Below are 13,210 nucleotides of genomic sequence, written 5' to 3' on the forward strand. Positions count from 1 at the left end.
TCAAGCTAGGAATGCCATTCAGGAGGTTTTGATCATTCACAATTTCCAAAAATTAATATATTAATTTCAAAGGTATGAGCTTGAGTTCCTTCATTCAAATACAGCTTAGTTATGACCTTCCTGAATGGCCTTAAGGAAATAAAACTATTGGCCCATCTTACAGGTTTGTTGTGAGGACTCCTGCGATAATATACATAAAACACTTCACAAAAATATGTTCTTATATAAAACGTACACAGCCTATGCCTTCCAAGTTTTTAATGACGTTTTTCTCCATTTAGATGAAGTGACTCCAAACTCCATCAATATTGGTCTAATATATAATTCACTCCAAAACTTCCCTCTTTGCAGTGTTACCTTTGAGGCTGCTCTGAGGCCATAGAAGAGATCAGCATCCCAGTTTGCACATCTGTAACTTTAAAGTAGCCATCTTCTCCTATGCTTAGTAGGTGTCGGCTATCTATAAAATAAAACTATCGATAAAACAAAATCTACTCTGGGTATTTAATTCAAACATTGTACCATCAAAATAATTGTTTTTCTCTCTCTTTAGTAGAGAAACATGCATGTTTACTCAAATAGGTCCATTAAATTCCATGGGATTTACTCATTACCAGGTATCCACAGGATTGCATCCATAGTCCCCATTCCAAAATTCACTCACATGGATGCAATAGAGCTAGTTCTTAAATATACAATTATCACATACTTGTCTTGAATAAAGAAAGAACCACCACCTAGGCATCAGAGCATCGTGGCATAGCTTATCTCCAAGAAAATGAACTTGTTGGGAGGTGAAAATAGTCACTTTGTTGCTTGCCCATGGCAGATCAAAAGTATCACTTCTAGAGAACATAGCAGAAAAGTTTTTATAAACTGAAAGAGCTGACTGGTTGCCTGAAACAAAAAGGGGATTCCAATGTGCTACAAATGAATAAAATTCATTATGCATTGACAGACAAGCTAGTCAAATTTTTCAGGTAGCAGTTAATTTGGGGGCCTTAATGAAACTGCATTATATGAGAGCAAGTATGTACTAAAGTTACAAAGTCTTGATCTAAGTTTAAATGCAACGTACCAGGACTAAAAGCAGCATCAGAGACAGTCCCTGAATGGCACTCAAGTTGATGCATCACAGTGGCTGTAGTAACATCCCAGATACTAATGATTCCTTCTTTTGTTCCTGATGCTAGCAGTGTATATGCATCGTTCAAGTTGATTGTATTTACCTAAATAATTAAGTACATGTTATTTACTCATTGTTCATATAAGCACCATAGAGAGAGAAAGTCCAAGAAGCATCTAAATAGGTCTCCTAGAGATGTGAAATGTCTGGATATTTTGAGGCAAGGAGGAAAAAACTCAGGTTCATTCTGATTTTTTTTAATGGAAATTTTGGGGAAATTGAAAAATAAGCAATACTGTTTTTTAAGAGCTCTTTAAATTTCTAAAGTCACTTTCTTGCTTTCAGACAGCCTTCCCCATCTTGGGACCTCCAAATATTTTGGACTTTAGCTACCATCATCCAAAATGTCTGGAGGGCACCAGGTTGGGGATGGCTGCTTTAGGAACATAAAGCAGCCTTTCTGTTCCTAATTTTATGTATAACTTAGTTTGCTCATAAAATTATTATTTTAAAACTTTGAAAAGTAAACTTAGCTAATTTGTAATTATTGTCTGAATAGATTAGAACTACACTGATTGCTAAAGCACCAGAAACACAGGATTTTATAGAACAAAATCAATCTGTCAGGAGTGCCCATTTCGTGTCAAGAATGTGACTACTCACATGTAGGGAAACTGAGTATAAATGTCTATCAGTAAAATATACTTTAGATCAATAATTTTAATAAGGAATTAAAGAAATAACTTTGCTAAGAATCTTACAGAGAGGATTAAAAAACATCCCCCATGGCTTCATTATTTCCAGATATTTTATATCTCTAGTGTTTCTATAAAAATATTCTTATTACAAAGTTTTTTAGAAATCATTTGGGGGGGAGCAGTAAAGGCTCAGTATCAATATATGAATACGTTGTTTTAAATTCTAAAAGGGACATTTCATAATCCAAAGCTGTTCAATTTTTCAGGGGGGAAATGGTCCATGGGGGAAAAATGAAAGTAACTGGAGGGTTTTCCAGAACTTACCCAGTTTTTTTTTCTGGGCCTTCACATTTCTAAGGCCTCCAGTAAACTCCCCATAAAATTTCATTTTTATTGAACCTAGAACACTGAAACAGTCAAGGCTGTATGTATACAACTTGGTTTCTAACTGAGCGGAAATCCATTCACGGGAGACGCCCACTGGTAGAAGGAGCAAGTGAAGAGGTGATTGTTTGCCAATTCCCCTTTTCCCTGGCGACCTTTCCTCAGGTGGGTTGATTTGCCCTCCAGAACAGCATAGGAGGCAGGACTGAAGGTTGCAGAGGGAAAATGACAAAAACCAGCTTTGCCAGCAGGAGACTCCATAGTATCAGAATCACTTCCATGAACAGAGGGACACCTTAGAGAACAATCCTATAGTCCCTGAGAGAGCATCCAGGGACAATAGCATTGCTCTGGAAAACCCTTCTGAGGTCAGAGGCAGTGCTCCGCACTATGAACAAATAAGTCCCCTGTACATAATTCTTCAAGACAGGTCCACTGCATGCATTTTTATTTTTATTTTTTTTACCATCAGCAAAAGGTATTGCTGCTATATGAAGTCTCCAGACTCCTTTTTGACAACAATAAAGGGAAGAATTATTGTATTCCCATAGCACTATACACCTGCATTTCAGCAATCCAACCATGGACTTAAAGGTCGAGGCAAATGATAGATAATGTATTATAAAACACTTTTAAAATTTGTACGTATTTTGGCTAAGCCAGAAATAAAACTTCATGAAGAAATACAGATCCAGACAAGTTCAAATATACAGACACACACCCCTTTCAGCTATACCTTCCCAAATCACTAGGAAGTGAAGCTGGTTGATTTGTTCCTGCAGTTTTAGATTTCAAGTCCCTTTGAGTTGGGACCTGTTCTCCCATTCTTTGAGAAGCACCATGTACACAGACAGCGCTGTATAAACAACAACTTATATTCACCACAATTTTTATTTTAAAAAAGGAAAAGCTTGTGTGTATGTCCGAGCATGTGAGTGCATATGTGTGTGTTTGTTTGTCTCTTTTCTTCCTATGGCCCCTAGCTTTTCATACTTATTACTAAAGAATCTGGAATTCTAAGGAAGTATCACTTTTTCATTTGTATACTGGTATTACCAATTCTCACCTCCCACCTTTAAAAATAAACTCTACACAGACTCCCATCCACCTCCCCAAAATTCAGTTGTGCTGAAGCCTGATTTCAAACAATTTAACACTATATTGACCTGGTTCACGCAACATGACAGCCCATCATGGCTTAATTTACCTGCCCACGATTGCCATTTTTTTAGGGTTATACAACCCTCAAATAACCTCCTCAAACAATCCCCGCTGCCTGGATTTGCACAACAGGACAAGCTATGGCGAGCTGGGCACCCATAGCCATCATGAAAAAATGGCCTCCGTGGCTGACCGGCACAACACGACACCCCTGGGGATAAGTTAACCAATGCTGGGCTGCCGTGATGTGCAAACAGGCCTGTTCTTTCACAAGCAAAATGTACACACATTTTCATACTCACACTAACATCATGTTCCAATTCAGCAAGTAATTCAAAACGTTTCTTAGTGCCCAATAACTCTGCAGGAATGCAACGCCACACCTAGAACACAAATACCGGGATTGCTCTATTCACATACCGACTTCTCTTTCAGCAAATTATATCAATTTAGGGAATACACAAGGTAAATAGAAAGTAGAGACCAGTTTGTAGTGATTTTCTTGGTTCTCTTCATAAAAGCTTTCATTTAACCATTAACTACAACATTTGAAAGCCAGAGCAACTTACTACTGCAGTTTTCCCCAACCCAACACTCCCCAGATGCGTTAGATTACAACTTCCATCATCCCCAGTCCACTTGCCCAAAGGAATTGTAATCCAACACAATTGAGGGGTGCCAGTACGGTGAAGGCCAGTATACTGCCAGTCTATGAATCAGATAATTAAACAAGGTAAGCAAACCTATGCACCAGGGCAGCCTTTGTACATTGGCAGCTGCTTGCATAAAGCAATTTGCCACATTGATTTACCACTATGGTATGGAGACTCGCCATGTCACTCTCCACCAGGGATGTCTGGCAGTGAAATGGGTAAGAATAAGCACAATCCACATGGCCAGCTGCCCAACGTGTTACAGACACTGCAGAAAGCAGCCACCATGCAGAGATTATTTTAAAACAGCTTCCATGCGGCAGTTGTGTAGTCCCAAATTGTGCTGTGCTGAAAATTTCAATTCTTCAATTTTTGGCATTCTGTGGGGGTGGGCGCAATGAAAACTCTGGTGAAAGAGACTGGGAAAGGTGAAATTTTGGAGAATTTTCTTCTTGGGGAGGGGGCACAAAGTTTTCACATACATTAAGTGTAGGCAGTTTCTGAGGGGGCTTCTTTCTATTTTTTATTTTTTAAAACACCCTCCAGCACTTGCAGGAGCACAGGAGTTCTTCCTTAATGCCTACTGGAGAGGGAGAGAGGTCACATGGTCTCCAATAGGCATTCAGGAAGAATTGCCAGGCTCCTCCAAGTGCCAGGGGTGGTGTTTTTTTGTTTTTTGTTTAAATAATAGAAAGGAGACACCTTAACGACTGGCTACACTTAAAAAGATATGTGGAAACCCTCCCCTCACCGGGAAAAAATTCTCCAAAATTCTCCCCATCCCAGTGAAAGAGGCAGAAAAAACAATGCCTCTTTTGCAGGGAGAGAAAGGTTCCAAAAAATAAAGGGCAGGATTCAGCATACCACTAGTCCAAAAGAGTCTATAATCATACCACTCAAGAAGACACAATTGGCAATTTGTACCTGCAAAGAAATGTAATGAGAGAAACAGGGTGTGGATTTTAGTTTTTGTTTACTTCCACTCCCAATTTTATGGTCCGTTACTTTGGGCACCAGAAGAGAAATCCAGAAAGCACATTAGTAATCCTTGCTCAAAAATATTAAAAGCTACAGAACAGCTACCACATATTCTACTGCTTCATCACAACACATTCAGGTCAAGTAAGGAGTAACTTACTTTTACAGTTGAATCCCAAGATGCAGAATACAAACGATCGTTGTGCCAGCAAATCTTGCTGACAGCATCATCGTGGCCTATTAAGGTGTCCTGTTGTCTTCCAAAGGCTATTGAATAGAAATAACTAATGGGAAATTAAAAAAAAAAGGGAGGAGATATAAATATTTTGGATAGTAGGCTAATTTCAGACAGCATATTTGTATCAATTTAAATTTAATGTATTGATTCAATATTAAAAGTTAGTTTAAAATTAAGTTTCCAATTTTGAGATAGGACTTGCAAATATAGTGTAAAAATCTTCGTTTCTCTCTCTCCTGAATATAGTCATATTAAAGCCAGGGCTGGTGCCAGACTTCATGATGCCTGAGGGGCCGGGACCACCTCCCCACCCACCCCCACACTTTTAAAGAAACTTAAAACAGCATTTTAATCCTGTGCTCTGAGGAACAAGACTGAGGCATTGGTCCAAAGAGTTCCACTGGCAGTTTTCCTGGTGTGACAAAAGGCGCTATGACTATGCTCTGTGGTGGGTGGGTGGATGGGTAGGCAGACAGCATCAGCTGTCACTGCCAGTGAGGAAAATGTGGCCAATCATGGTGGCAGCACATGGCACGGCGGAGAGGGCGAGCACAATCCACCACCCCTTTCCTCATCTGCCTGAACCATGTGGTTCCTTGACGCTCCTGACTGAAAAGTTTATAAAATATACACTTAGATTCGTGTAAAATCACATACATATTGTTGTCCCATGAAGAACATACGACAGTGGAATCACCTGGTAGGATTAAACAAGACGACAAAGCCTACGATGTAAAGAAGACACAATGCTCAGTTGAATGTTATACCTGCAAGAATATATCAGTACATACTGAGACAGTTCCATTGCAAGCATGATTTGTATCCTAGGAGGAGGATTTTAAAGCACTCTATTGTCGCTACAAAATCAAACAGCTTTTGCTACGCTCAACAAAAGTCAGCACACAGTTAAACAAAGCAAAGGGTAAACGCCAAGTGAAAAAAGAAGGGCTAGGCCACTAACCCTTTTGCAGCAAATGGTTAGTGTGCGTGTTTAAACAGTGGTTATGTAGCCACCATGGTTAGGAATAGTTCACACGACACGCTAAATCATGGTTCGCATGACACGCTAAGCCATAATTTTCAGGTCAAAATGCTTAACCACTGTGGCTTAGCGTGTCATCTGAACAGGGTCTATGGGTTGAATCCAGATATACGCTTGTGTAAAACTTGTAGCAACAGCATGGTTCTGTGAAAATCTCTGCAGTGTAAAATGCAGAGATTGAAATCTGGCCCTAAAGCAAGACTGTGAGCCTTTGCTCAAGAAAATAAAGTTACCAGAGCCAAGTTTGCTACATTAGGATTCTACGGTTATTGCGCAAGGAGAGAAAAGGATGTTGCTCTTATGCAGCATGCCCTCTGTTCGTGTAGGACGGAATCTGGATCCAACCCTATGCCAGTAGTTGAGCATGTATTTTATTCTGTACTATGGTTTGTTTTGTATTTCGACAGCTGAGAATATTAAAACAAAAACAAAGGTAAACTAAAATAATGACAACTTATCTAGACAATATGATCTTCATGAGGCAAGCAGTAAGCTGAATTAATTGGTTAATAGACAGCACTGGAGTTATATTGAGTAACCCAGACCTTTAAATAAAATCTGTATGTCGTCTTAAAAATGAAGACAAAGAGGTGTTGGGATTTTCTGTTATGGTGCAACACTGTCTTCTTAGACAATTAACTTAGTAGTTGTACAAAGTAGTAACTAATGAGGTGGTTCACACAACATGCTAACCCACACTCAGTATTCTAAGCCACGGGTCGTTTGCTGAACCGGGGATTATCATGTTGTCTGCATGCAGCCAAGATGGCTTAACGATGCGTATGGCTTATTTTTCCTCAAACAAGCTACCTTAAGAACCCATGGCTTGTTGTTGGGTTGTTCAGGGCAGTTAAGAAGCCACACTGGATGTGTTCAAGCAATGTAATAACCTACCCTGTGGAAAATGTGCTGCATTCAGACAACAAACAACGCTAAACCAGAGCTCAACAAACAACCGATAGTTCAAAACAACCCACACTCAACCACTGAGTTTGGGTTAGCGTGTTGTACGAATAGCCCCGATATATGTTAAGAATTGACAGTGGCTCTCTGAACATTTGACAAGCAAAAAGCAGTCTGGTGCACATCCGTTAGAATTAAACTGGCAAGCTATAGATACACCAGGAGAAAACATGCAGCATTGCATTAAGGTTTTTCTTGAGAAGAGTCAACCTCTACGAGCAATGATGAAAGATCATTACAAAGGTTTTGGATGTACTGACCATATTCGAGAAGGACATACTCCTCTGGAGCATTTTTGATTCTGTGGAAAACATCTTCAAGGTTGAATCTAATGCAAATTGTAAGAAGAATAAAATGAAAATCAAGAATGCTCTATTCAAAAGGCATCAGTAATTTCTAGCTTCTTCAGAAAGACAAACAACCATGTTCCAAAAATGCCATCAGTAGAGGAAAATCTAGCTGCTTGGCTAATTTGGGATGCAGATACATAAGTGCTAGAAAAGCTTTCCTCAAACATGAGTAAGTTAACTCCCATTCATTTCAATAGGTCTACTCTAAGTAGGACTAACTTTAGCTACAACCCATTATTTTCTCATTATTTTACTTTAAAAAACAACCTTTATTTGCATTGTTGCAAAGCTCAGCCTCCCCCCCCACCTCCCTCAAGCCTGTTGATGCCTCGCTTGAGCATGGATAGTGTTGCTTTGCCTACATAAGGATCAGCACTAGGAGAATAGAAAAGAGGAGCATACAAATTCCTGTAATTTATCTTGGTTTGTTTTTTTATAATTTATTCTGTAATTTCACTATTTTATACCATTGATCTGGGTTTTACTAGCCATGGGAATGGGCAAACAACTAAGTAGGACAGTATTTTAATCTCACTCCCTATCTCTAGTTTCTGATATTTCAGTGGGCATTGGCTACACCCCATCCACTATATCTTGAGAACCACCACGGATCAGAAGAATTTTGTGGGTGTGTTGTTTTTATTAATAAAAATGAAAGTGAGGATTTGTTTAGGAAGCAGACTCCTGTATCCATGCCATGTACTGTGCCTTTTTGTGCACATCTACAGAACTGCAGCATACACATGACCTTCGATTGAAGCTCCTAGGATTATAATTTGAAGAATTACCATTGTGAGTAATAAAATGTTCAAATACAGTGACCCGGTCGACGCAGCTGGCTCATCATGGACTATTTAAGCCATGATAAGCTGAAGTATCTGCTGTGGACTTTTTAACTGCACAACCCCCAATCAGGCCGATCAGGGATTGCACTGTGTCATCCACATCCGGTCTTCATGGGTTTATTTATTTATTTATTTATTTATTACATTTCTATACCGCCCAATAGCTGGAGCTCTCTGGGCGGTTCACAAAAATTAAAACCATTCATAATATAAAACAACAGTATAAAACCATAATATAAAATACAATAAAAAAGCTCAACTAGATAAAAACAGCAGCAATGCAAAATTACAAATTTAAAACACCATGTTAAAATGTATTTATAGATTGTTAAAATGTTGGGGAAATAAAAAGGTCTTCACCTGGCGTCTAAAAGCATATAATGTAGGTGTCAAGCGAACCTCCTTAGGGAGCTCATTCCACAGCTGGGGTGCCACAGCAGAGGGTTATTTATTTTAACCCTCAAATAACCCATGATGACTGGGGGTTGTACAATCAAAATGGTGGCCACCTACTCCTGGCGTGCACTATGAGCTGACTGTGTTGTGCTAACCTGCCTATTGTGAAGTCTCTAGGCTCTTGCTTTTACAGAGACTAACCCTACGTTGACTCCATTCCAAGACAATTTAAAAGGCATTCTATGCTGGGCACAGAAAATGCTTCACTTTACGGAGGCTTGAAGGCACTCCATGATACAGCACTTCTCACCTTGAGATGTGGTAAATATGGAAGACTGGTTAGAACTGGAAGGCACAGCAATTCCAGTGATTGCCCTGTTCAAAACATAACAATATTGCACAAGAAACTTTGGTTAATATCTGAAACTGTCATCATAAACTTGTCTGTTGTTCATGATGCTGTATTCCCCAGCCCCCACAAGAGAAGAGGGACACTGTCAAGTTGGCAGAAGTCATGTGAGCTTCCTTGGAGGGGCTGCAGCTCAGTGGTGGAGCACGTGCTGTGCATCCAGAGGACCCCAGGTCCAATCCCCAGCAACTCCAGGTAGGCTGGAAAAATTCCTGCCTGAAACCCTGGACAGCCACTGCCTGTCAAGGGTTCTGGGCTAGATGGACCAATGGTCTGACTCAGTATGAGGCACCTTCCTATGTTCCCAATGGTGGACCATTAGTGCTTCTAAACTTAAACAGTAACTAGAACATTATCCATCAGCACTGGCTCCCCATTTGTTTCTAGGCTCCATTCAAAGTGTTGCTTTTGATTTTTAAAGCCCTAAACTGCCTGGGATCCAAGTATCTTAAGGTACATCTCCACCTGCCAGACCCACCTTTTCCAGCAGACAGTTGCAGCCCCTACCTTTCGAAATACATCTTTGTTGCAGAGTTGTTGTTGTTTTTATCAATTCCAATGTTCTAATGATAGCTTTTAGTTTATTTTTTATTGTCTGTTATAATTTTTTAAATGTTTGTTGCTTTGAATATTCCTTAAGTGAAGGATAACATGCCATCAATACTTTGGAAACGCCCATCAGTATAACGATGTTTAGCCCACTCTTTCCATACGGCTAAACATTCCACCCCAGGACCTTCATTGAAGAATTCCTCCCCCGCTCAAAAGATTACAGTTTTCTTCTCCTAACAAGGCTGCACATTGTTCCTATTAGTTTCAAAGGACGCTGCTGCCCCATTTTATATCCCCACCCACCATCTGTATGTTACAGAGTTTACCCTTTGTGAATCCTGTGCTGCCCGTCTAACTTTAATCTGGCCATGTTGTTCCAGGCAAGCGTAAGGCTTTCCTCTGTCAGATCTTCAAAAGATTCTTCACCTGGAGAGACTGACAAACAAGAGCATGTGTCAAATAATAATAATAAAAAAACACAGAGAAGAAAAGAAAGATATATTTTATATAGTAAGCCAACCACAATGCAAAAAAATAATAATCAGCTATTTTCACATCCCCTACTATCCCCCCCCCGCCACCCCTAAAGAGCATTTTATGACACCACGTCTGTCAATCTGCGTTCAGAGGATCAGCAATCATGGCGTCTCCCCCGGCCCCTGTGACCATCATTTGCATGATTACCTGCAGTGCAGCACAGGTTGCTCTGTCGCCCGAACCTACCACACAACATGCTGAGGGTGGCTTCGTACCCACCCTACAACCCATAACTTGCAGTAGTGGTTGTAGGGTGGGTGTGAAGCCACTCCTGCTGTGCTGCACAATGGTTTCAGACAACACAGCAGCCTGCGCTGCAGCGAGGGTAACCCTGCAAACAACTGTCACGCGGGGGATATAGCCACGACGGCTTCTTTTACCCCAGTGATCGTCCGAACACTCCACATGTGGAAGGAGGTGAGAGAGAGGATTGGGTCATGGAAGGCCACAGCAAGATACAGAGTCAGAGGAACATCAAAGTTAAGGAACGCAGAAACTTGTGGGCATCAGATTTCTCTTTCAATCAAGGAAGAGCCAACTGCTAGCCCTACATATCCCCCCCCCCCGAATTGGAACGCCGTAGATGTAGACACCCCATAATGGCACCCTCCCCACTCGGCAATCTTTTCAGTGAAATTTTGCAAGCTGAAAAATCACAATTTCCCAGCTTTAAACATGTTATGCTGCCCTTTGTCACTTAGGATTTATATTGACCTTGTTGGACAAACTGACGCAGGTGAAGTCAAGCGAGCAGAAAATAAAATACAGGGAGCTACCAGCAAATTTTACCAAATTTACCTGGAGATTCCGCCACAGAAAGGCTGCGACTAGATGCTCGAGACAAGCTTTTAATCTTTGGAATGATCCTCCGAGGATGAGGGATTGTGAACAACTGTTTTGGAGTCTGCCCGAATTCCAAGATTTGTGTCAGCAGAGCTACACGGTCATTCGGATCCATAATTCTTCATGAGAAAAGGAGGGGGGTGGAGGAGAAACATATGAAGTTATGGAGTTGTGTTATACCATGTTTGGGTGCAATCGTATGCACGTTCCGAGAGAAATAAGTCCTACAACTCTCAGCATTCTCCAGGCAGACATGTTGGCTGGGGAATACTGGGAGCTGTAGGACTTCTTTTTCTTTTTCAAAGTGCATGGGATTGTGCCTTTAGCCCATCTAGCCTAGTACTAAACTCCTCCAAATAGCAGGAGGTCCCTGAGGTTTCAAGGCAAAATCAATTTTCTCAGCCCTCCTGCTAGAATTGTAAAATAGAACACACAGTTTCTGAGAACAATTAGGACAGGAAGTTGAACTATTTTTCACCTCCAGCTTAGACACCACTGCAATGACGAGCATGAATGAATTAGAACTACGCATTTCCCTGACTAGTGCGCAGACACTCATAGAATTTTCCCTTTTCCTGTGTACTAAGGGTATAAAATCTAGTATGCATTTATGGACCTTGTAACCCAAAAATGGAAACTGCAATACAATTGTTCAAAGTAGCAAAGCTACTCCATAATCAGTGGTATCGTGGTGCATGACAGTCCCCATAGCCACACAACCCTATGGAAAGTCCAAAAATGCAGGTAGCTGTGTCGATCTATCCATTTATCTATCCATCCATCTCTCTATGTGTCTGTGTGTGCTTATATGCAGTTACCCGTTCAATACCAATACCATAATTTACCAATATGCAGTTACCTGTTCAAATCTACTCCTCCTTCATAGGTTAACGGATGAAATACTAAAAGGAAGTGTGGGGGGGGAAACACAAAGGGAAGAGGTTATATGTAATAGCAAGACTCTGGGTCAACAACCCTGTATGTTCTCACTACAGCATTATTTCAAGTTCTCTCATACAGAATGGCTCAGTTCAGACAACATGTTAGTCAAGGCAGTATGAAAACTCCACTCAGCAGTTGAGTTTTCAGGAAGTACTCCCCACATAACTCCACCACTGTACAACTGTGGGCTACCATGGAGTTGAGTAATGATTCTATGACAGAAACAAAGTTGGAAGGGAACAAGAAGCGAAGCCTCTCTATCCAGAACAGACCTCCTTCCAAAGCTATCCTGCCAAAGAACTGTGCACCCAGTTCTAACAATTGCTATCTTTGGATAAATGCCTGAAACCAACATCAAAAGGTCCTTTAGTCAATCCTTCTGCTTTGCTGATCTAATTCCCTTCGAATTGATCTAAACAAATACTTTTGCCATCTTCTCTTAGCGATCTCTGCTGTCAACCACCACCAGCCATTCCACCAGGCTATGGAGAGAGAGATGAATGGGGAAACTGGGCCATTTCACCAGGACTGGTGAAGTTTCTTTATTATCCTGGTCTCTCTTTAACATAGGGGTGGGCAACTCGCATTCCTAGGGCTGCATATGGCCCTTGGTCCATTTCAAAGGTCCCTCTGTAAATGACCAGTTTGGACTTTTGGCAAGATTAATCTGACCTTACCCCCAAAGCCCACTTGGCCAGCAAGAAAAGGGGTGGGCTTGCCCATCACTGGCTTTGTCCTATCCACCACTGGCATGTGCCCCCCTGCCCCACAACATACTGACCCGGTTCACACTATTACAGCAGTTCAAACAAGCCTCTGTGGCAGCCACTGCGCATGTTGGGCATGGGGTAAGCAGGCACCCCAAACAAGCCAGGCGGCTCAAGTTCAGATGACATGGCAAGCCACACCAGTGTGGGTAATTAAGGAAATACAACTGGCATGCTCCTAGCACACACGGTAGCAGTGAGAAGCCATGGTGGCTTGTTTCAGCCTCCACGATCATGCAAACCAGGCCATTTATCTCTAAGACAATGTGGCCATCAACAGAAAAAAGGCTCCTCATCCCTGCTTTGAACAGAAAACAATTTCTATT

At 41.1% G+C, this 13,210-nt stretch overlaps 1 protein-coding gene across 1 annotated transcript in view; it reads right to left on the bottom strand.

Moving 5' to 3' along the window:
• Positions 1-13,210, bottom strand: part of NSMAF (neutral sphingomyelinase activation associated factor) — a 46,003-nt gene that overhangs the window by 1,875 nt on the left and 30,918 nt on the right. The window contains exons 20-29 of the mRNA XM_063130753.1: positions 12,035-12,077; positions 11,131-11,294; positions 10,122-10,230; positions 9,145-9,209; positions 7,504-7,571; positions 5,896-5,963; positions 5,161-5,284; positions 3,672-3,752; positions 1,079-1,229; positions 358-460 (exon numbers count right to left, since the gene is read on the bottom strand). Coding sequence (XP_062986823.1) covers positions 358-460; positions 1,079-1,229; positions 3,672-3,752; positions 5,161-5,284; positions 5,896-5,963; positions 7,504-7,571; positions 9,145-9,209; positions 10,122-10,230; positions 11,131-11,294; positions 12,035-12,077 — 976 coding nt within the window. The remainder of the gene's footprint in view (positions 1-357; positions 461-1,078; positions 1,230-3,671; positions 3,753-5,160; positions 5,285-5,895; positions 5,964-7,503; positions 7,572-9,144; positions 9,210-10,121; positions 10,231-11,130; positions 11,295-12,034; positions 12,078-13,210) is intronic.

This window comes from Elgaria multicarinata, chromosome 7 (genome assembly GCF_023053635.1).
Source record: "Elgaria multicarinata webbii isolate HBS135686 ecotype San Diego chromosome 7, rElgMul1.1.pri, whole genome shotgun sequence".
Taxonomy (NCBI): domain Eukaryota; kingdom Metazoa; phylum Chordata; class Lepidosauria; order Squamata; family Anguidae; genus Elgaria; species Elgaria multicarinata.